We start from the raw sequence: 23674 nt of genomic DNA on the forward strand, positions 1-23674 counted from the left end.
ATGACTCGGAGAAGGTGGTGAGTATCCTTTATGCGGATCAAGCGAACTGCCCAGATACTTCGAGGTCGGTGTCGGAAATCGTGTTGCGGCTCAATGGACACACGGTGGGCTTCAAAAGCAAGATGCAGTCGTCGGTGACGGACAATACGTGCAAGTCTGAACTGGTGGCTGCGAGCCTGTGTGCGGAAGACATACTATGAGCCAGTAAGACGATAAAAGAGCTCGGATTTGGCAAGCCGCCCGGAAAGCGTTACGTGGACGATTAGGGTACGATCAAGGTCTGCACGTACGCAAGAAACTTTGACGGGGTAAAGCGTTTTGCGAAGAAGAGCAGGAAACTATCGGAGCTAGTCGAGCGAGGAAAACTCTCTATTGAGTACGTCTCCACGGAGGACATCATCGCCGACATGTTCACGAAGGCGCTGGGGATCCAGCGGTTTGAAAAGTTGCTCGAGAAGCTGGGCGTAGCGTACTTCTGAGGCGTGGTGAAGCGCCAAGACAGTGCAGTAATGCACAAAGAAAATAAAAATTGTGGTGAGGGCAAAGCGTTGGCAGAAGATCGGCACGTACCGAAGCTAACGGAAGGAACTGTTGACGAAGCTTCCAGCCCCGTGCCGAAGTCAGCAGTGACACGGAGACAAGCGTTCGGGGGAGTATGAGCCTTGACGCTCTAAAACTGAGAACTCTCGTCTGTGTCAAGGCCTTTCAGCTAGACGGATTGATGTAGACTTGTGCTTACTTGCTATAAAGTTTCTTGTGATGTGGTTTGGCAGTACGTTCAGATAAGAATTAATATCACTTTGGATCTATTCTAAAACTACTCAAGTCTACTTCTCTTTTACATTCCAGGGGACGACGACCCTGCACGGCAACTACGGAGCTGACGACTTGTTGTACTGGTGGGACTAGTGCGGCACTGAAGACCACAACTTGGAGGGCGGAAGCTGCTACTATCCGACACGCCCGTTGAATCGTTTTGAAAAAGCAGCTTTGCAATCTTTTTAAGGTGCTCCTTAGTATCCGCAGAATCAATCTCTACATTATCGTTCTCTGCTTCATCTCTATTATCCTCGCAGGCACCAATCGACTTATCATTCGCGGGAACGTCCTCCACTATGATTTCGCAGAAATTTTCATCAGTAGGTTTGTCGTACACGTCCTCATCTGGTGAATTCAGCAGCTCTGTCACCAATATCGGATCGGAGACAGGTAGGCGCGACAGCATCTTAGCTATCTCGTCGATTTCGGAGTCCTCCTTTTCTGGCTTGCTGTATTCGCACACATAGTAATCGAGTGGACCAGCACTAAACAAATATCGAGGGTGGCATGGAATTCCAGCAGTTGATGCTCCATACCTCCGCCTGGCGAGCGTCAACCTTTAATAACTTGGTTTCTTTCGACATGTCCATCGATGGGTCGACTTCAAGCTGATCAAGAGCGTGGATCTGGCGACGCCGGTAGCGCTGCTTGAACGCAGCAATTATTCCAGCGCCAAGAAGCTGTCGCTTACCTAGTAGTATTTGGCGGTAGGAACAGGCAAGGGACAAATAAATTGATCAATCCGCTGGATATGTAGTGCAATCAAAAGTCGAGATTGCATGAGAGCTAGACAAGGAAGGAAAAAAATTGGTTTATCCGCCGGAAAAAAATTGCAATCAAAATGCTATATTGCAGGTACCGATGAGATTGCAATATAAACTGCAAAAAAAACCTGCAATACTCAACTGCACTAAGTAATCGCGATAAACACTTGCTCACCATCGTGTGACTTCCTTATCGCTTTGGCAACAAAACGTGAGTTCCAGAAATCCTAGTTTACCTTGAGAAACATAATGGCTTCGAACATGCCAGGAGTCAGGCGGGATCGGCGGTCCGTCATCACGTTTAGCTGCACTAAACAACCTCTCAACTGCTACGGATTTTCCTTTCATGAAGCTGAGGTTCTCATATGCCGTTGTCCTAGTCGTTTTCAGGCGCTTGCGTTCTTGTATCTGGTGGTAGAAGTCGACCATTTCGCCGTGTACAATGCGTCTAGACGGGGGGGCTGTTTTAACTTCAAACTACTTTATAGCAGCTTTCTCTCTGGTTGACAAATCGCCTGTGGTGTCGTTAAGGACCTTCGTTATTGCTGCTTCGAAGACAGGATCATGCACAATGGAGGCGTCTTGTGCAAGGTGATGGCCCATCTCCGGATAGTCCTCCAGAATAGCGTCGAAAGTCCCGCGAGCAGAAGCCACGGTGACATTCTTGTCTTGGAGGCCGACACGTAGTGTCGAAGTAGTACTTGACCGACGCAGGCATTCCGTCACGTCTGGCTTTATTTTTTGAGAGAGCCATTGTAGAGATTGGTGAGGTACACACAGGGAGTGTTTGTGCTTCTGTGACTGAGAGGATTCAGGAATGAAACTTTTGGTGCACTTTTGAGAAATAACCTATTCCGCAGGTAGACTAGTAATCTCTTCCGCAAACGCTATACCTTAAACTAGAAAATTTGGACGGACAAGACCTCGAAGGAAGATCTAACTTCAAGGTAGACTTCAAGATACTTCGTACTTAACGCTAGATTATTGCAATTTAAATATTGCAATTAAAATACCCGATTGCATGCTCCCCCAAAATTGCAATACCAAACTGCACCTGAAGAGCCAACTTCAATAATGTATACTGCAATGGAGGATTATCGAAAAAATCGATGCAAATTGATTTTTTTCCCTTGCCTGGAGCTAGATATTGCAATACCCAATTGGAGTAGAGCCTGCAGTACCCAACTGCTGCACTGACCTACATAAATGGTTCCTATCCTCGTATTTCAGCAAGCGACTATCTGATAGCCTTGACTACACTGCATTTGGCGTCCTTCATTGGGCTTTGACAGGGCTATCTGTAGTAGTGGCAAAGAAGATCTTGTGCGTGGACGGCGAGGGTTACCGGGCGTAAGGACTGTTAGCCCATCCAACGGATTGGAGAATGAAGTAGAGAGCGTGGTCCAGCGTAAACGCCGCGAGATGATATGCCACAACTACTCTGTTAGCGCTGCATTTAGCCTTGCTAAAGCGGAAAGACTATAAAAACACTTATAGCTACAAACACGTTGACGTGAAGTATTGCTACTTTAAATTACAATGCCCAATTACATGGTTCTTGCGAATTGCAACAGTTAATTGCACTCGAGAAGCTAAATGCACTGTAAACTGCAGTAGGGCGTAATCTAAAAAATCGATGCAAATTGATTGCCTGGGTAGGAACGTCACTTCGACGTATGTAATAATTGTATTAGTGTCGTAGTCTCCATAAACGTTTGCATTGTCGATGATCAGTAAGCAGTTGCAGTGCTGTGTCCTGAACTGGCATCTTGGTGGCCGAAGTGGTTGGAGCACCCTAGGTTTTTTGCATAAAAAGTCTCGTTAAGGGCGCCCGAGCGCGTTTGGGCGCCCTAAGAATTTTCGTCATTTTTTAAGAGCTTCAAAGATTACACGTAAAATATTAAATTTCCGTGATAATTTAAATTACTCAGTAGTACAATACATTCTCATTTAGGTACGATAAATACTGGCCGTCGGATTTTAAGTAAACATTCTAGAAAACGCGCAGCGCGGGAAAAGGGGGCTTTGCGCGCAATACTGCCAGACGATCGCCAACTGAAGTATTTGTCGCCGGGAAATGCTTGCGCGCACGTGCACTTCGCTGAGGGTAAAGTCAATGCAGAGAGTACGTGCGTTTATCTACGGCTTGACCACGTTTCGTATCATGACGTAGACGAGATTTCGATGGATAGGAGTTTTCTAGTGACGCCCCAGACGACGACCGCGACGAAGATTTTATACACATGAGCGATTCAAACGAGGAGTTGCAGGAACTTCTTGAGGAGATCGGTGAGAACAATCGGTTGCTAGACATCTTTCCACGTTTGTTTAATATGAATTTTAATGGCATGCGCAGAATCGAAGCCAAAGCACTCTCATCGACAAGGTTTGTATTGCTGCTTCCTGGAGCTCTGCTGAATCATAAAAATAACAAATGTGTATTATTAAACGAAAATGTAGGCGCTACAAAATCACTTTGGTCGGAGAGACAAGCTCTTAAGCGGAAAAAGTTTTACCGTCGACGTACAGCAAGATCCGGGAAGGGGTGGCGGCGGCGATCGAGTGGAACGAGCAGCAGCACTGGCGGAGAAAGTGGAGCAGAGACGCTGTCGATGCATTCATCGGACGGAGCAACAGCCGATTCCCGTCACGATCCACTCGAACGGTATGCTCAAGACCCACAATCCGACTGCACGCCTCGCGCCAGGCGTACCGAAACGTATCCAGCTCGTATGGCGATGAAATCATCCCGTGAAGGCGTTTGCAACAAGATATCTCTACTACCTACGCTGGTTTTTCCGTCGTGGAGTGAGGTTAACCGCGTTTTAAAGAGGTACAGCAGCGATTTTTTCCTGTTATTCCGAGCCCGTGATACTCAGACCGTGAAAAAGCACAACTCCTAAGTTTAAAGATTGTGCCATCATATTATTGAATACTGATAACATGTTGATATGATTTATTAGATTGAACGCTCAGATACCAACGAGTATGGAGCACAGCTACAAGGTGTTCCGCTGCACACATGGGTGCTCGTAAAAGTCTCGCAGCAAAGGTCGGCGCAGTACGCCAAGTCGATACACTGGATGTCAAGCCCGCTTCACAGCTGCAGTAAGAAATGTTGCCGCACAAGGAGAAAAACCAGAGTGGAAAATTGTTTTACGGAACTGGGTACGTGGCCGTACAATTGTTGAAGGGTTTTCTATTAACAAGCTGATGTCTTTGATTGTAGACATGGACACATAATCACCGCACGAACGCAACGATTTACGCGAGTTACGTTGAAGCCGGGTCAATACCGGAAGATAGTCTGGTTCTCGAACAAGTGGGTCTTCTTGCCGATGCAAACACAGACTCGCGTCGTATTCAAGAGTTTCTATCGGGCGCCTTGGACCGTCAGGTGACACCCCAGCAAGCGCGTAATATTGTGCAAAGGGTACTGAATAGTACTTCCGCTGATAAACATCTAACGCGCATGCTTGATACCCTCGCGGAGTTCAAGAATCATTATGTACTTGTTATCCACGATCAAAACGACGTGACGTGCGGCGTTGTGATGCAAAGTGCCACTCAAAAGGTAGCTTTTGAGCAATGGGGTGACACTTTATGCATGGACTGGACTTACGGCACGAACAAGTTGGGGTTTCATCTCGGTAAGATTACTCATTAATTGTGTGAAGTCATACAAATTTTCTTCAATGTTTTTCGTTCGGCGCCCTTATCTTTGCGGCGCCCTTTACGCTAGGCATCCTTATCTCTAGGGCGCCCTTATCTCTGGTGTAGCATCCTAACTAATTGTCTCTTATCTACATGTAAATGCAGGTGGCCTGCTGGTGACTAGTGCAACAGGACGTTGCGTGCCTGTACTAGACTTTATCGCTCTCAACGAAAAGATGGAGACAATGGAGACTATTTTGGAATGTATTAAGACGCACAACAATTCGTGGAGAAACATCCAGACCTTTGTGATAGACAAAGACTTCAAGGAGTGGAAAGTGTTAGAGAGATGCTTCCCCCAAGCCACGGTGCTACTCTGCAGTTGACTTTTACCAGCAGATGAGCAAGTGGAAGACAGTGCTCGAGGAAGAAGTAGGGGGTGACTGTGGATCCATTGACGATAGCTTCAAGAGTGATACGATGAGATATCTGGACCAACTTGATTACGCAGATGTGATGGCCGAAATGGAAGTTGATCAAGAACAGGCCATGAAGGCTGAATCTCTAGCTGACCTCGATCGAAAGTGGAGCATTTCGATGCACGACGTTTCTCTTTCAGACAAAGATACAGCGCCGTCCGATAATTTGTTTGTTGAACCAACACAATCTGCGCAACCTTCTGAACAACCTGCATTACAACTCTTTCCAGACGACGAGGACGCAGATACATCTGACATCAAAACAAACCAATCCAAAGTCCTGCCTGTTGAGGCTACCGTGTCATCGGACATTCTTCCCAAAGCTCGAGATCTAAAATTCCTCCAGCTCCCAGCCCCCAAACCTCGAACAAGAAAAAGAAGAAGCAAGGATGGAGCACCCCACAACCGAAGTTTGCTCTTGTTTTGTTTTCTTCTGAGGTGACGACAACGATGACCGAAATTATTCAGTGGTCTAACTATCATCCGAACGTGGAGAAGGTCTCGAATATGCTCGACCAGTATCCAGTGCGGATGACTGACAAATTCATCCAAGCTCGTCCCGTTAGATGTTTAATTGCAACGGAAACCAGCGCGAACAGCCACAAGGAACATTTATTTGTTATTTCAGACGTTCTTTTGAAAAAGGCAGAGGCTTCGATGCTGAACAAGAGGGACCGTCTTGCTGCCAATAAGGAAGACGCACCATGGGGGCTCATGGTTTCATTCGGCTCAAGCGACATCGCTCTCCACAGGTACGTCAACAGTTTCTTCTCTGCAGTACCAAGGGTGCTACAAGAGTATTAAGGTTGCTCGAGGAGTACTAAGGGCGCCACAGCACAATTATTAAGTCATGTGTTTGCTACTAACACTGGTGATGTCTATGTAGCTCTTTCTTGTACAGAATGAGGAGTTTTTACGACATAAAGGCGAAATCGAAGGGTTTCCTTGGAGACCTGAAGTGGATAAAACAGGAATGGCGCTTTGTTCAAGCCCACCCAGTTGAATTATTTGCTATGGAGACCAAAACGAACGGGTTGCTACATTCCGAATCTGCACAAATGCACGAAGCACTGTCCGATGATGTGATCAGGAAGTTTTCGACACTATCGCGGATGACAGAGCTGAAGACTAAGTCGAGAACCTGCGTTGTAAAGTTCAGCTATATTGTTTGTGGAGTCCTACGCGGCAGGCTAAACGACGCTGCCATCGACATGGCAATCACTTGGATAGCAGAGAGTGCACGAAGATGTGTTGCCTTTTCATTGCTGACTCTGGCATTGCGATGGCCAAAGCCACCAGAACAATGGTTATCTCAGACGCAATTTGTGATTCTGCCGCTTCACTTAAATACGGATCACTGGGGAGTTATCGTCGTAGAAGTTTTGTTCCCAACAACGCTGAGAGTGAACTTTTACGAGCCGCTTCATCAGTAATGCTATCGCAAAGAAGTTTTGAGCGCATGGAAAAATGAGTTACTGCCGTACTTGCAAAGGTGGCATACTGATAGTGGCTAAGAAGAATCGTTTCCAAAAGAAGTAATTACGAGCTGGATCCGTGAGCCGACTCAGCCCGATGGTATCTGCTGTGAGGTGATGATCATCGGAATGGTTTACTCATATGTGCTCAACGCTCGCAGATTTGGGCGTCATCGTGTCACTGACGCATATTTACGCGTTATGCGATTGAGACTCGCATGGATGTTGCTGTGTACAACAAAGCGGGTACCGACAAGCACCGGGAATTTAGCTGAAATGCAGAAGACGGATGAAGAAAGCAGCAGGCTCTCCGCGTCAACATAAACATCGTGCTACATTCAGGAGCGCGCTACTACTTTGTTCCTGATCAATATAACAAACCACATGTGTGTTTAGCATTTCCACGCCTATTTTGACAATTCACTTCTACATTGGGCGTTGCGTAGCGCCATTGCCTCGCTCGCTTCACGTGCAAGTCCTTTATTATCTTACCTTAAAATGCAAACGCTAGGTCGAGCCTCTCGCGCTCATCTCTAGAGTGCAGCTCGTGCACCACGTACATGTACCTGGTGCTATTAAATACCTGGATCTTCAAAGAAAAAAAAACAAGTTGTTGACGGATTAGCTGCTACAACAAGACAATTAAATGTGACAATTAAATGTGATGAAATGCAAAATTGACAATATGGACGGCACTAACGTGAAACTTCGCCTCTGTGCTGCCTCTGTTGGTAATTTATTTCCACAAATAAGGGCGCTGATCAGTGCTAATGGTGCGGAAGCACCTTAAGGGTGCTCTAAGGCTGTTGTGTTGTCGTCTTCTTAGGGTGCCTTAACGCCATTCCTTGGTGGCAGTGCCACCGTGGCACTAGCTTGGAAAATTGAAAATGAGACAGCCGGCCAAGCGTGCGCTTGTTCGGTTGGCTTCTGTAAATGTACCATTTCGAAGGTACACGTGGTAGCATGTGACGCCGACTAAAAAAGCTGAGGCTAAAGAAGTAATATATCGATTTAGGGACCTCCTCTCTCGCAGCTTTTTATCCTTTGACTTGATTGTAGTAACAGACAGACTGGTTATCTTCAAATCTTTGTCCCGTCGCGATATCGAAAAAATTGCTGAATCGTTATCATGTTCTCTTTGGCCATTTCCGAATATTGAGCAGAGTCGCCCGAACTTTCTGCCATGACTTGCGCGGGCTACCTGGTGGTCAACAACAGCCATCTTGCTTTCGTGGAAATCTGCACAGGCGTCTTAGTGTGCTCTTTCAACGTGAACACCCACATGGATCCCGTGGAGCCGTCAGAGCACGCGCTGCCGCCGCTGGAGCCGCGTCGGATGGCCAAGTTGGAAGTCTGTATTACGCGAGCGTCGTTACAGAAGATGGCGCATAAGTATAAGCAACCTGAGGGAGAGATAGAGCCACCGGACGAATCGAACAAGCGTCAACGCTTGTTGCAGCTGAGCGGCCACATGATCGAGGTGCTGGACGAGGACGAGGACCTAGACGAGTCGTCACTGCCCTGTTCCTTTCAGGTGAACACATACAAGGTGCACTTGCGGCCAGACGGCAGCTCCAGCAGCACGCTGAACGACTCTCTTATTCTCACAGCCACCGATCAAGAGACTAAGAAGATCTGGGTGAAGAACATAAAGTTCTGGAACCGCTACGGTTGGAGAGACACAGTGCAAGTAGCTGCCACCCACAATGACCTCATTAAGCTCCACGATATATTGCGAAAGTACAGCAACCCGACAATTTTGGGTGCGTACTCTCGCTACAGCAGCGACGAGGCCTTCTACCGCGAGCGCAACAGCGCCACGATGATGTACGGGGACCGCAGCAGCTTCAGTGTCCAGTCGTCGTGCGCCACGAGACGCCAAACGAAACGACGATTCTATCGCGCAGCCATCCCTGGTTCGTTCGCGCCGCCGTCGTGAAGCCATAATTTAAAGGGAGTCCGCCACGCCACCGGGTGTACATAACTTATTACTAGCCTTGCGACTACAACAGCGAGGATGCCTTCTCATTTTCAATTCAACGTGTTTTTTGTCCATCTACGACACATTTCGTATGTTGACGAAAAAAGCATGCATACATTGTCTATCTTGCGCGTGTGGTATGCTACAGGTGTCACTTAAAGCAAGCGGCCAAATCCCAAAATGGCGTGGCAAAATTTATCGATCGTTTGTCCGCGTCGAGTTTGGTTCCTCGGAAAGGAGGCGAACATTGGATCTCATGGTCGATGTGGTCGACAACGGTAGGCCGTCCTCTGGAATCGGGAGCTGTAGCTTTGCGAGACGAAGACGGCGATCGCGACGTGCTTTTACAGCTTTAGCGCGAGGCTGACGTAGTGACGTGCCGCATACACGACAGAAGTTGGCGTCTCCTTGGTGTAGCCGCCGCAGACAGCGTGGGCACTCAATTACTTCAGTCAGAATATCCTGTGAGCCGGCCTGGTTTAGGACCAACGGACAGGCAATAATTCCGTAGCCCACGAACATCACAACGGTAGCGAGCATGCGACCAACGATCGTCTGCGGCGAGATGTCACCGTATCCCACAGTGGTCATGGTCACAACCGTCCAGTAGAGACTGATCGGGATGTTAGAGAAGTCGTGACGGTCGCCTTCGATCAGATACATGGCACAACCGATGACGAGAATCATTGTGAACAGCGCGACGAGGAACACGGCAATTCGTCGCTTGTTTGACTGAATGTTGTCGCTCAGTGCGGCACCTGCGTCCACAAATCGAGCGAGACGAAGCAGCCGAAACACGCGCATCACTCGGAAGATACGCAACACTGCTAAGTGCAGCAGCGGTCTCGCGTCCGGCAGAATGAAGCCCAAATACGAGGGCACCAACGCACACATGTCGACAAAGCCCATCATGCTAAATGCGAATCTGCTCGGGTTGTGAAGAGACACGAGGCGTAGAGCGTACTCCACCGAGAACACGACGGTGAAGAAGGCCTCCAAAGCCAGCATGTAGTTTCCAATGTCCTCTCTACAGCAGCAACAGTCAAGTCTCTCTCTTATCATCTATAAGAGCAAAATCAAACGCCAATGCAGTTGTGCGTACCGAATATCGTCCACACTGTCCAGCACAGCTATCGAAGCAACACAAACCACGCCAAAGCGTCAGCACCCTCGTCCCCTTTCTCCAATTGCAGTAGAACTCACCAACCACGACACTCATTGACACCATCACTAGCAGCACAAGCGCCACGCGCTGGCCAGAGGGCGTGGAGCTCTTGAACATAATTTCGTAGACGCCCTCCCACCCCTTGCGGGCGCCTCCCTTCACCTCGCTGTCCACCACGATGCCGTTCACGCGGAACCGCAGATCATGCGCTAGGTCCTCGTTGTCCATCTTGGCTGTAGACGCCTCCGTGTCCACGTCGTCGTCGTCTTCGTCTGAAAACTCCTCGGGGTTACGCTCCTGCTGTTGTTTCGCGTTTCCCGCTTCCACGTTTATGGCATTGTTGGGCGTCTGTCTGAAGCCTCCAGGACTAATGTCCACAGCACTGTCGACGTGTCCATACCTGGATTCCTTCTTCTTCTCCGCCTTGAGCTCCTTCAGGTGCGACAGCATCGTCGGCGGGGACACGTCTTGCTGTTGTGAACGACGAGGACGCAAGCATAGATGAAAGGTTTGGTGTGGACCACGAAGGCCGCGCTCATTCGTTGAAAACGTTAGCCAATCACTGCTCCCATCAAGGGCAACTTCAATTCTGGTTAGATTAAAAAAAATGCGGTATGCATACTCCTAGTGTCGTGCGGCTAGAAGGCAGCTATGCTGAATCCGTTGGACGGCTCAGTTTGCTCTATACGACCACACGAAACAAACGATAAACTTTATTAATACCGTGAAACGATGAAGCTTTTCTCGTTTTCGGTCTATTCGCATGACAAAAGAAGAGGCAATTGCTTGGTGACTCAAATGGACGGCGAGGGGTTCCAGGACTTTGGCTCCGATGGTTCAAATTTTGATTAATAATGCCGACTGAGACTTTACTGACAGAGAGAGTGCCAGTGTCTTGCAACTCACGGGTGGAGCTGATTCAACAAAGAAAACACAAACGCCTGGGACGACAGCTATCTTGCTCAAATTGTATTGAGTGATCGTTTAAGAAATTCCATTGATATAACAATGTTATTAACATCCGTCGCTCAAGCAAGTCGCGTGTGCAAATTCGACAGTAAATCGTCGTGTGCGCTGCAAAAAAATTAATGTACAATCCTGAGGACAGTGAACTCACATTTCGGATCAGGGTGAGAGTTTTGCTGATCGATTCAAGCGCGATATTTCGCTTCGTCAATCGCAAAAACTGCAACTGGAACAGAAGCGAGAGCAGCACGAACGAGAAGAAGCGGGGAGTGTGGTGCCCGTAAACCTCATCGTCAAGGGCTCTCGACGTCTTTTACTTAGAAACGGGGTGTGGACCGATTCTCTAAAAGGAAGACCTTACCGATTGGCAACCAATGTCACGGGAATCCCGGTCGAACAAGCGACGTCAACAGCGTGGCCAGAGAAAGCAAGAAGCATTTACAATTGCTTCGAGGGCCTGTGAGTTGCACTACCAGCGAGGAACTAAGCAAAGAGTAAGAACGACTGCAGGAAGATAATCATGATCTCGGATATCAACGGATCACCCAAAGATGAGCAGTCGGTCATTGAGAGTGAACTAGACTCGGATTCGACAGGAACTCGCCGAGTTATGCGAGGACTGTCAACGTGCAGAGTCATTAGACAACGAAGACCAGTCCTTCGTGGTATTCATCCAGTTCTCATGCACTTACTGAAAAAAATAAACACTTCACTGTAGTTCCAGCGCCTTCATCGATAGGCTCGAGCCAACAGCACCGCTATCATTTCGGGTCAAGATTTTCCAGGAATGCCACAACAAAGTGATCTCACTGTCGCTGTCTCCAGCACCTCCGTCCCATGGCGCATTCAAGTCCACCACAAAGCCAAAGTACAGTAAAGCCTAGGTGAACTCTACCACGCACGGAAACACACGCAACTGAAGGAGGAACCGACCAAACAATTTGCCCAAAAGATGAACACTGAACAAGGTCAAAGCAATAAGCAAAACTCGCCTAAACGGCATCGAGTTCGTTTTGCGCTCCATGGGAAAGTTTCCCAGGGAAACCCATCCGAGTTAGCGACACCACAAACTTGGACTTGCTAACGAGAGTGATTATTACTGCAAGAGAAGATGGAGCTACATGTAATGCGAGAAGCTTAGGCACAGCAAGAGCTTGAAGGCTGAACCGACCAATCCTCGGGACGGTTCGCCTTCAAAATCTAATCCTTCGAATGCTACACTGTCAACTTTTGAGCGACTCGAAAAACTCCACGTTGCACTCGCAGAGAATGCCCTACCGGTAAATTTCCATAAGAAAATTGACCTACCACCGATATGAAGGCCCTGGATGAACAGATAAAGGAGCAGCGGCTACTACCAGTACGTTTCAAAAAGGCGAATGATGGACGAACGATCGTGTTGCCCTTCCCGTTCGCAACAGAAATTCGAGCTGCTTTGACAACCAAGCTGAAGAAAAAAAACGCGTGATGATAGACTGACAGACGAAGAAGAGCGAGAAGTATCATGACAGCGACACTTGCAACGAGGCGCCAATTAAACTTAAACGATGATCCTCATGAGGTGGTCAAACTCTTTACTCACAAACGACATTTCCTGATTCGAAGCTCGGCTTAGGCAGCTTGCAACCTACTTCGTATTAGACAAAAGTGCCGTGGTTGTCTTCAAGAAAACCTTCCTTTTCTTCGAAAGTATGTTTTTTTCGTGCGTCAATGTACTGCTGTTTGCTGGTTTTTTGGTGCTGACACGAAGTCCACTGACGAGAATGCTGCGGACAGCTGCAATACTGTGGGTTTTTGCAAAAAAAAATCTTTTGGAGTTCACACACCTTCCTGCAAATCTGGTCACTTCGTTCATTCCAACGTTGAAATCGGTTGGCATACATATTTTATGGGCTTACGGTACTGAGCTGTGGCAAATTGCCATTGGCAATGCCACAGCTCAGCACTGGCATGATACATGTACATGTACAGCCACTGCGCAGCTGAGAGGTGGTGAACATATAAGCGACGACAAAGGAATAGTCATGGGAGATGGCCAGCGTGTTGAGCGACTACAGCGACGATGCGTCGCCCGCTCATCGCCCTCCGTACAGCCAGGTGATCCGCGCGTCGATATTACTCCGCAGACGTCGCTCCGCGTACGGAAACCTCATCATTAAGTCGCCTAGAAGAGTTCTCGGAGCTCCAGGTCGAACTTGGTGGGCGTTTTGTTGCTGTCAGGCGAGCAGATCGTCAGCCTCCGCGAGGACTTGTCGGCAGTGAGGTCGATGCGCTCCACGACGACGGCATCAAGCGCCACAAGCGGCGCGTCGAGGTCCTCGCGATCGCTGCGTAGGAGCAGCTCAATGTCCTCGTTCGAGTAGAGCCCGAAGAGGTTAACGCACTTGATGCGGCACTTGAAGCGGTGGTCTGCACAGCACATGCACATTCAGGTCAGACTGGTCATCGCGCGCGCCTCGCCCGTCTGCTTCTCGGTACTGTATTGAAGTGCGCTAAAGCAGGTCCGAAGCGCAATGACGTCCGTGCAGGACGCCGGCATCGCCGGGCCAGCGAGCGCGGTATCTTACGTACCTTCAAAGTCCCGGCCGAGAATCACGTCCAGCGGAATAGGAGGTTCTCCTCCCCGCGGCTTGATCTTGTCAGGTCCAGCCCAGAGAGCACGGCAAGCAATGCACGGCGTTGGTCGTCCAACGTGATCGCAGTAAACAGCAAGAATGGAAGAGATAAGCTACATGTACGCTGGTCTGACGGACAAACACATCACGCTTGACTCACCAGCACATCGGGTGATGCGAAGAGTTCATGCACGGCGAAGAACGAGTCTGCACCGCTAAGCGTCCGGCTGCAGCTACGCATGACACGGTCGGCTACTAATAGAGCACGGTCTGGGTGCTCCTCGCCGCCCACATGTGCGCTCACAATTCGCTTGACGGCTGCTACAAATGCCTCGATCCGGTGGTCCCCCACGAAGCGCACCCCGTTGAGCATAATCTCCTCGCGTGACGCGTCGCGGAAGGCCTGCGCCGTATCAACGTCGCACTGCACGGGCAGTGGGATGGCGGACAGCGGCTCAGTGAATAGCTGCAGTGCCTCCACGTAGTCGGCAGGCCGTGGCGCAGACCCCACAGCACGCCGCACTGCGCGAACGAGCTCTACGTCGAGCAGCGACGGCGGCGGTGGGGGCTGCTTCGGCAGCTTCATCCGGTCGATCTTTGTGAAAGGGCAGGATGCGAGATCTTATTCGTCACGATGGTAGGACCGAGCAGAGACACGAGGGCAACGTAGGTAGGTATAACGACATCCCAGTGGGATTCCCACGGCATGTTCGGAACAAGATGTTCCGGCTCCCAAGGCATTAAGGCAGAGCATACTGCTTGCTGCTGTTTCTTCTCTTCTTCCATCTCTATGCTAGTCTCTCTAACTCTACTTGGTTTGACTACTGCCGCGCCGGAAGCCAAAGCTGCACGACGTTGAGTTTTAGCTCTTACGCTTTTTTATCGCGAACACGACATCTAGTCTTGACTTCAATGGGGTTCATTAAATACCTCTCCGCGGGCTTTATACGAGCCGCAGCTTGTGTGGTCGGGCGCTGAGCGTACGTGCCGAAAATAAGGCCTTGCAAGTCCGTTGGACCGGGCCACACGTACACTCGACACTAGGCCACGCCGAAGAGAACCGGATCGCTACGCTGATGCTGCTGTCAGTCATTGCTGCTGCTTGTCGCTCACTTGATGACGGCGAAGCGCTCGCTCTGCGCCAGCAGCAGCATGTCCGTCGGGTCCTTCTGCTCCGTCACGTCGTAAATATTCACATAGTAGCCCTCGGCAATCGGCATGCCCCAATACACGCGGCGCCAGCGGAACGTGCCGTCATTCGCCACGCGGTGCGCGATGGTGGTGGGTACATCCCACGCCACGTTGCACACGTCGATGCGCACGCACTGCACGCTCGGATCGAGCGCTTCCCACTGCACCTCGGCGGCTTGGCCTCGTACCCAGCCGGAAAAACGCGGTCCATCGGGCGATGTGATTCTTAGCCGCTGGTTGAGACTGCCTCCGGCCGCAGCAGCGGCGGCCGCAGCTGCTTCGCGCAGCTGCTCGTCTCCACCTGAAAGCGAGGACGGCAGCGTCGAGCTGATGGAGGAGCCTGTGGGCGTGCTATTGTTGCTATACCCGGCACCGACGCTGAGGTTGCCGTGGTTGTAGTTCTCGCTGACGGTACGTCGTCTGGGACGGCCGCGACTGTGCCGCCTCCGGCCGCTAACCCAGAGCGCTGGCATGGCGTGGATCTGGTGAGACGGCGCCGGGATAGTGGCGGCCGTCACGTCAAAGCGGTCGTCCTCGCTTTCGCCCGAGTTGTCCACGACGTCCTTGTCCCAGTTGCTCGACTGCGAGCGGCATCTCGCCGACTTTGGGGTGGCGCGACCGCGACCCATGTGGCTGTTGTTCTGGTTGCCTGCTGCAGCGGCTAGCAAGGTCTCGACGCTGGTGCTCGTATCGATCGCCGGTACTTTTCGGGGCGGCGCTGCGTTCCAGCACTTGAGGGTCATCTACGCGCGTCCTTCGACGTTGCTGCTGTTGCCTGCGGTCCCGATGACGGCTCTCAAGTCGGCCTGCCTGCTGTGCTGCTTGGCTGTCTGCGCTCCCCCTGCTGCTGTCCTCGAAGGATCCTAAAGTGGCGCTCGTGAGGCGATCGCTTTCTCTTCTCTACGTTCGGCCCGTAGCCGGCAAAGCCCCCAATCGCAGAATGGGGACAGGATTCGGCTTTGACGTCCCAGTGGCGCCATTGCAGGGGAAGGTGAGGGGAGGGACTGCATTCGATTTCCACTGACGCGACCGATACTCTGCCCCGTTTGCGCACGACCCGCGTTTCCGTGCGCGCAATCTCCCGCAAGGCGCCATAGTGGTTGCAAGTCAGACAGAGCACAGCCGGGCCTTCCCGACACCAGCGATCTCTCACAAAATTGATACCCCCCGCGGACCGTGATAATTACTGGGCTAGGCTTATCAAGTGAACTCGTTCATCATCACGCCATGATGCCACGCGCGACGCGGAGCCCTGCAGGACCCCACATACGTGTATTGCTGCGTGCTGTTGCCGCTGTCCGCTTCCCCGCCCGTTGCGAGGACCTCGGCAGAAAACGGTTCTCTCCGGTCGAACAGCGGCTCTTCTGCTTAAAGGGCAACTAGAGTCGAGAGGCAAACTGCCCGAGGCAGCGCAAAGCGCCGCCCTGGCGTGCGGATCTCGCCGCTAGCGCCGCGAGTGCGGCATCGTCCACGCCAGTCGCGGATCATCTGCATACAACAGTACGTGCGCCGCTGGCTTTCGAACGGATGAGTGCGGGCGCCTGGGCGGTCGCCGCGATTTGCATCAAGATTGGCGAAACACGCAGGGTATCTACAATGACCCGAAATTCGAGCCGACTTGAATCTCTGCCCACCCCCGTTTCCGACCCCAGACGGCAATGGTTGTTGCTAATAACTGGTTGCATGCCGAGTTATTAATTCCAGTACATTGCAAAATGAAGCCCATTTCGCTGCTACATGTATAGAGTGAGGTGCAAATCTTCAGCCGAGAGTAGCGCGCCTTCCACTGGCTGCGGAGGCCGCTGCCAACAAGAATTTCTCTAAACAGTGTAATAACAATCGGCAAATAGTAGCAAAGCAATTTGAATTTCGATTGACATACTTGATAATACGATGAGCCTCTAAATTTCGATAAACAACCAATGAAAACCTGACCTTTAGATCGAGTTTTGCAGGTTGAAGCGCTGCCGCTGACGTACGCGGAAAAAAGTATCGGCAGATCACCTCTGAGATCTGCTGGTTCTGTAGCCATTCAACGCGGAGCCGGCCGGAGCCATCTACGCCACACGTCCACCCAAGCGAGCTAGTCGACGGCAAGCCGGCCAACAGGTCTCCGCTCGGCCGCATGTTGAAGCTGCTGCTGTGCAGCCAAAACGAATGAAGGCGCTGCCGATATTGAATCAATATTATTGATGGACCCAACTTGGGTTATCATAGCCGGCGCAACGCCAGCGTCTGGACCAGGTCATCCTGGCCGTAAACGCGACTGCCGGGCATTGTCCTTGCATACATCGGCGTCCTAAACGTTCTGCTGCGGACAAGTTCGTTTCTTAGTTGGCAGTTCGCGCTTTTGGCCCGAACGTTTCCTTCCGGTGGCGGCTACTCCGAGCACGACAGGGATCTCCACCCCTCGCGTTAGCGCTACGCGCTTAATCCCGTGGCCCAGAGCGTAGTCTCATGGAGCACGATTGGACTGCTGTTGGCGGCGCGTGTGGGTAACGTTAGTAAAATGATTCGCGTGGCTGTCGACACGTTGGTTTCAGGCTGAAAGTTTCAGCTTTTGACAACGTTATCAGACTCAGACATGCATCCTTTCGTCGTACAGACGTGCACGATTCTCTGCTGCTATTATCCCAACGACGAGAGTGCAGTGCTTGAGATATCTATAGCAAACATTTCTGTTTGTGCACTCAGTAGATTTCCTGCCAATCCGTCACGTGTCCGCCACCTTACGACCAGAGAGAATTATTTTCGGAGCCAACGGCCGCTTCCACCTCCGGCATCCGAGGGTGCAACAGTACACGAATTTCACAGTCTAAGTAACCTCCAGACATTATTCCCACAGTTTTCCTGTCAATAAGCAAGCCATCTATAAATAATTGGTTTCGAGGGCCAAATGGCACCGCCGCTTTCAACAGGGCCGTCCATCATAGACTTCGTGGACTAACATAGTAATTCCGTCGCCGCCAAGCGTATGTCGCGGCGATGCTGCAGCGCGGCAAATATTCGTGCCGTAGCCATCGAGACCAGCTTCCGCCTTCCGCCCAGCACTGCCTGGCAGTGCCACAGCTTCCATGTGCCAGGCTGGCACATGGAAGCTGTCTCATTCGCCGGTCCACCCAGCGTCAGCGGTGATTGGTCCATTCAAACGACGCGCCTGGTCTCTGCCAAAATATAATAATTCACCAATTTTTAAGATGCTCTGGGAGTGTAGCGCACATCCCAAATATCTCCAATAATGCATCAAAACCTGAAATGAACTTTTCACCAATTATCACAGGAAACAGTAATCCAGACTCTCGAACCAATCCCCTTTCACAAAGAAGCTCGCTTCAGATTTGTCTTAGTCAATCAGATATCTCAATCTCCTCTTAATTGTGATATCATGTTCTGCATGCAACGACTTGACTCTTGCGTGTCAGTTTTACCAACTCAAATATCTGCCGTGTCGGTCGGCTCTACCGCTGAGTCCACTCCTCCATTAGCCTCGCCGTGTTCATTGATCGTTGTGTCTTTGAGCCATGGCTTCCTCCCGCGAGCCGTCGGAGACTGACGCGCTGCTGGCGCCGCCCACCCCCACCGCTGTGCGTGTGTCCATCTCTAACGCTGACGACGACGAGAGCGACACGCTGTCCTCTGGTCAGGACGTGGTCGTCGAAGATCCGCGTCGTTTCCCGGCCCTGGCACGCACAGCGTCTGCTCTTCGCTCTCCATCCTCCATTCTGCGCTCGCCCATGCCGCGCTTCGCACTAGACGGCCCTCGTTTCCCCAGTTGGAGAGTCAACAGTCGCAGCCCCATGCCGCAGATCTCGCAGTTGGAGTCGCACGTACGCGAACAATACCCGACGTACGGCGTGCAGCGCACGCACTCCTTCCCAAGCGACCTGTACTCTGGCGCCCGGTTCTCGCGCTTCGAGATCGAGGAAGCTCTGCGTCAACGCAATGGCACGACGCTGTTGGACTGGCTTAAGGGCAAAGGACGCAATCCATTCTCGGCTGCCACACGCAAGCAGGAGCAGAAGGCAAAGGACAAAGAGAAACGTGCCAAGGCGCAACACCGCGAGTCCTACAGCTACGACTTCTTCGAGAGCAGAGTCAACATGCAACACGACCAGGAACAGACCGAGAGCGCCATCCGCTCGCTCAATATCGCGCGTTGGGTCATGACGTTCGGTGTGGGACTGGGAACAGCCCTCGTGGCTTGCTTTGTCGAGTTCTGGACGTCGCTGTTGTCCACATTCCGTACCGCCACAATGGCGTCGCTCGTTGCAGGCGAGATGGAGGGATCTCGCAGTTTCGGCACCGGCTACTTGGTCTACGCGCTCATTAGTGTGGGCTTCGTGTCTGTCGCTAGCTACTGTGTCGCAATTCTCTGTCCCGTGGCCGGTGGGTCTGGGATCTCCGAGATCAAAGCGACACTTAACGGGATCAAGATCCACCGTGTAGTGCGTCTGAAAACGCTGTTCTGCAAGGCGGTTGGCATCCTCTTCAGTGTGTCTGGAGGACTGCCAGTGGGGAAAGAAGGACCTATGATCCACAGTGGCTCGGTGATTGGTGCTGGACTGTCACAGGGGAAATCCTCGAGCTTCGGGCTGGACACAAGCTGGACCAAGTTCAAAGGGTTCCGTAACGACAAGGAGAAGCGCGACTTCATCTCGTGTGGTGCTGCTGCGGGTGTGGCGGCTGCCTTTGGCGCTCCCATAGGTGGCGTTCTGTTCGCACTGGAAGAAGGAGCGTCATTCTGGCACCAGAATCTCACGTGGCGCACCTTCTTCTGCGCTATGGTGTCGGCTTTCGTGCTCAACTACTTCATGTCGTTCATGGAAGCCAGTGAATCCAACGGACCGACTCCTGACGTGGGTCATGTCTTTATTGGCGGTACATTAGGCACTCAGACGGGAACCTTTACGTTCGGACAGTTCGCTGGCAGTAAGGCCTACGAAGTGTTGGATGTTCCTGTGTTTATCCTCATGGGGATGGTGGGTGGGCTATTCGGCGCTGGTTTCAACAGTGCCAACACAATTCTGACCAAGTTCCGCAAACGCTACGTGACGCACCGCTTCCTGCGTTTCGGTGAGACTTTGTTGATCGCGTTTAGTATGGCCACAGCGTCGTTCTGGCTGTCGTACTACTTCGGGACTTGTCGCGAGCTTGCTGGAGACTACAGTGACTCGTTGTCGCGGTTCTATTGCCCCGAGGGTCAGTATAACGACTTGGCATCCTTATTTACAGTCAACTACGCTACCAGTATGAAGCAACTGCTGCACTTTACGGGCGAGGCCAGCTTCACGCCGTTCTCGTTATGTATGTTCTTCGTCGTGTTCTACATCTTCGCGTGCTGGACGTATGGTATCGCTGTGCCCTCTGGTCTGTTTGTGCCTAGTCTGCTGGCTGGTGCAGCCTACGGTCGTATCTGCGTCATGATCGTCCACTACCTGGGCTTCCCTGTCGGCGCTCAAGATGGAATGTTCGCGTTGATTGGCTCTGCTTGTATGCTTGGTGGCATGGCACGTATGACGATTTCACTGACAGTCATCATTCTGGAGTGCACGGGTGTGATTGAGTGGGGTCTCCCTATTATGGTGTCGCTAATGGCTGCTCGCTGGGTCGGGAACAGCTTCAACGAAGGGTTGTACGACATCCACATCCACTTGAATCACTTGCCGTTCCTAGAGTTCGATCCTCCCTACTACGCCCGATTCTTACGAGTGGTAAACATCATGAGCTCGCCGCCCAAATGTGTACCGCAGATCGCCAAGGTGGGAGAGATCTACGACGTGCTCAAGAACTGCAATCACGGTGGCTTCCCTGTGATTATCCCTCGCAGCCAAGACGGACCCAGTTCCGGTGGTAAACGCAAGTCTCCTCGCTTCTCTGGGATCATTTATCGTCATCATTTGGCTGTCTTACTGCAACGCAAGGACTTTTTCATTGAGAAACCGGAGCCGTTCGTCCGCACGCCTGCTAGCGACACGACGCTGTTGTACAACGACCAGTATGCGTTATCGTACCGTGACATGGAAGGCAGCTATCCACGTTACCCGTCCATCAATGACATTCAGCTGGACGAGGAGGAAAGAGACTTGTGGATGGATCTCACGCCGTACATGAACCCCACGCCTCACACTGTTCAAGAGCAGACTCCGGTGCCGCGTGCTTTCCGTTTGTTCCGATCGTTGGGACTTCGTCACCTCATTGTGTTGAACCGACGAAACGAAGTTCGTGGAGTGATCACACGGAAGGACTTGACCCCGGCGCATCTCAAGTTTTGCCTCGAATCTCTCAGCGAGACGGAGAAGCAACGCATCCAAGGTTATTTCCACCGCGATCGATCAGGCTCGGAGCGGTTCGAGGACGTGGAGAAGAAATTGCTCAGCATCAATGACAACTCGTAAAATCGTGGCCGGCGGTAGCAGAATCGATCGAGCGCAGCTATCGGTGGTTCTCCACTCATGAACTAAATGACAGCGGACCCCAAGACCACAGACCACGTAACATTTTTTGCTCGACAAATGACCATGCGACTTGTTCATAGCCCTGTAACTTTTTGTTGTTGCTGCTGACTTGCCTAAAAATATTTTTCGATTCGAACGAGTGTTGTTGTTTGGTACTGTAGTAGTTGCGAAGAATGGCGGGGCGTAATAGCGCTGGGCCGCCACCTGGCCAAGGACCTCGTCGAAATGCTCCGTCACCGAGAAGACAGACTGCAGCTCGTCTATCTGCAAGTGCATCTGCCAATACTGCTTCGATGGGACAGAGGAATTCACGAGTGACTTACACAAGTGCTGCGATGTTGTCAGCAGTAGAGCCCGATGATATCAATCCGAAGATTGCCGAGATACAGTCGCGAGTGGAGGAGCTAGTGCGTCGTTATGACGATGCGATGGCCGCTGCGGATCACGAGGAACTCGAAGATGAAGATAATGGGTTTGGCGATAAAGTGATGCGGACTCCGGCTCGGTGGCGAGTTGGAGACGTTCTACTGTCAACACATCGCTCGTTGGCTCGCACCAGTACGCACACAGAGCGTTCTATTGTCGCAGACTTTGCCGATGACCCAGAAGTGAACTCTGCCATGGGCAGTGGGGCGCAGAAAGTGGGGAGCGCGTTTTCAGAGGCAGAAGAGCGGGCTTCACGACGACACCAGCGTCTTTCGCATATCCATCAAGCCCTACAATCGGTAGCAGCGAACGGCATGGCCTCAGACGACAGTGACGAAGAGGACAGTAAACCTCCTCCATATGCCGTTCGAGAGCACCAATTGAAGAGCACCATCGATGCACTACATCGTGAAAAAGATTCCTTGGCTACTCAACTGCAAGAAGCGCTGCGTATCCAACAGGAATCACGTATGGAAGCAGAACAACAAGCCCAGGATCTTGCAAAAGCCCAGAGAGCACTACGCACGCGGTCGGAAGAGCTTCGTCTCGCCCAGGAGCAAAACGAGAGCGCAACAGAATCAGCTAATGCGCAAATCGCGTCGTGGCGTGACAAGTTCCAGGCAAGTGCCAAGGCGGCAGCAGTTGCAGAGGCCAAAGTGCAGGAGCTTGAAGCTAAAGTTCGTGCGCAGAGTGAGGAAATCATGAAACATACGTTCGTGTTGCAAGCGAAAACGCAGGAAATGGAGCGCTTCAAGGAGAGTGAAGCTGCTCGCAGTCGAGCGGAAGCAGCGGCACAAGCTGCTGCGCTTGCTGAAGCGGAGGCAGAGGCCAGAAGAGCGAAAGCCAAGGCGTTTAAGGAAAAGAGAAAGACCAAAGTGAGCGTTGATGGTAGTCACAAGGATCATCAGGAGATGGAAGACAAAAATCGGGAACTCGAGGGGACGTTGCTTGCCATGGAAAATGCCAAACTGCAACTGGAAACGGAAAACGAAGAACTTTTACGACGTTTGCGCGATCTGCAAGTTCGATTCGGGGAGCAACGCAAGTCCAAGTTTTTGTTAAAAGAAAATGACAATAACGAATCGGAGGCAACTGCCACCAAAGCAACAACTTTTGCGCTCAGGTTACGTGAAAGCACGCCAAGTGAAAATGTTTCCAAGCGGCAAAAAGGTGGAACTGTGGTCAAGTTGAAGTCGAAGCCTGTTCCTGCTGCAGAGGCGGTTGCAGTAATCGATGACGAAAACGATGTGTCCAGCAGTGAAAGTGAAGCTGAAGACATTGAGAACGGGGAGGAGGACGAAGAAGTAGAACAGGACGAGCGCGAGCTCAATGACGCAATGCAGCGTGTGGTGGCCGAGGTGTTCCCCTTGCTTGCACTGACGAGAGCGATACGACGCTGGACGTGGACGAGAGTATAGCACAGTACGAAGATCCAACTCGATCTCCATTGAACGCAATTCAACCCGTGCCTGCTTCCGTGAGTGGAGATGTGGCACCTCCTCGCTCGGATGCTATTGTAGCGCCTCACCCGGATGTTGATACTGTGTCTCACCTGGTGCCTCGTTCGGAGCTGGATGCATTGCATACCATGTACGAGCGCGAAGTTGCGGCTCTCAAGCAGCAATACGTTGATGGATTTCAGGATTACAAAAGACTGATACTCGAGCAGTATGGACGACGCCAA

General features: G+C 51.3%; 9 protein-coding genes across 9 annotated transcripts; 5 read left to right on the top strand and 4 right to left on the bottom strand.

Annotated features, from left to right (window-relative positions):
• Nucleotides 1-838: 838 nt before the first annotated feature.
• On the bottom strand, nt 839-2389 carry PITG_08728 (uncharacterized protein; the record flags this gene model as incomplete). Its single annotated transcript, XM_002902763.1, has 3 exons — nt 839-1255; nt 1356-1510; nt 1820-2389. 3 exons carry the CDS (start codon nt 2010-2012, stop codon nt 839-841), a joined length of 765 nt encoding a protein of 254 aa, XP_002902809.1.
• A 5961-nt stretch (nt 2390-8350) lies between these two features.
• Nucleotides 8351-9130, top strand: PITG_08729 (uncharacterized protein; the record flags this gene model as incomplete). Its single annotated transcript, XM_002902764.1, has 1 exon — nt 8351-9130. One exon carries the CDS (start codon nt 8375-8377, stop codon nt 9128-9130), a length of 756 nt encoding a protein of 251 aa, XP_002902810.1.
• Nucleotides 9131-9516: 386 nt separating this feature from the next.
• Nucleotides 9517-10787, bottom strand: PITG_08730 (Voltage-gated Ion Channel (VIC) Superfamily; the record flags this gene model as incomplete). The annotated part of the gene is made up of 4 exons (XM_002902765.1): nt 9517-9610; nt 9693-10199; nt 10275-10302; nt 10376-10787. The coding sequence occupies 4 exons, from the start codon at nt 10785-10787 to the stop codon at nt 9517-9519; spliced, it is 1041 nt and encodes a 346-aa protein (XP_002902811.1).
• Nucleotides 10788-11823: 1036 nt separating this feature from the next.
• PITG_08731 (uncharacterized protein) lies at nt 11824-12187 on the top strand (the record flags this gene model as incomplete). Its single annotated transcript, XM_002902766.1, has 2 exons — nt 11824-11930; nt 12022-12187. The coding sequence occupies 2 exons, from the start codon at nt 11824-11826 to the stop codon at nt 12185-12187; spliced, it is 273 nt and encodes a 90-aa protein (XP_002902812.1).
• An 807-nt stretch (nt 12188-12994) lies between these two features.
• PITG_22859 (uncharacterized protein) lies at nt 12995-13462 on the top strand (the record flags this gene model as incomplete). Its single annotated transcript, XM_002902767.1, has 1 exon — nt 12995-13462. One exon carries the CDS (start codon nt 12995-12997, stop codon nt 13460-13462), a length of 468 nt encoding a protein of 155 aa, XP_002902813.1.
• A 5-nt stretch (nt 13463-13467) lies between these two features.
• On the bottom strand, nt 13468-14504 carry PITG_08732 (uncharacterized protein; the record flags this gene model as incomplete). Its single annotated transcript, XM_002902768.1, has 3 exons — nt 13468-13712; nt 13875-14031; nt 14079-14504. 3 exons carry the CDS (start codon nt 14502-14504, stop codon nt 13468-13470), a joined length of 828 nt encoding a protein of 275 aa, XP_002902814.1.
• Nucleotides 14505-15027: 523 nt separating this feature from the next.
• On the bottom strand, nt 15028-16035 carry PITG_08733 (uncharacterized protein; the record flags this gene model as incomplete). Its single annotated transcript, XM_002902769.1, has 1 exon — nt 15028-16035. The coding sequence occupies one exon, from the start codon at nt 15850-15852 to the stop codon at nt 15028-15030; it is 825 nt and encodes a 274-aa protein (XP_002902815.1).
• Nucleotides 16036-18630: 2595 nt separating this feature from the next.
• PITG_08734 (Chloride Channel (ClC) Family) lies at nt 18631-21504 on the top strand (the record flags this gene model as incomplete). The annotated part of the gene is made up of 1 exon (XM_002902770.1): nt 18631-21504. One exon carries the CDS (start codon nt 18631-18633, stop codon nt 21502-21504), a length of 2874 nt encoding a protein of 957 aa, XP_002902816.1.
• A 395-nt stretch (nt 21505-21899) lies between these two features.
• On the top strand, nt 21900-23408 carry PITG_08735 (uncharacterized protein; the record flags this gene model as incomplete). Its single annotated transcript, XM_002902771.1, has 1 exon — nt 21900-23408. The coding sequence occupies one exon, from the start codon at nt 21900-21902 to the stop codon at nt 23406-23408; it is 1509 nt and encodes a 502-aa protein (XP_002902817.1).
• Nucleotides 23409-23674: the final 266 nt, after the last annotated feature.

The sequence above is a fragment of the Phytophthora infestans genome, genomic scaffold, assembly GCF_000142945.1.
Source record: "Phytophthora infestans T30-4 supercont1.16 genomic scaffold, whole genome shotgun sequence".
NCBI lineage: Eukaryota > Oomycota > Peronosporomycetes > Peronosporales > Peronosporaceae > Phytophthora > Phytophthora infestans.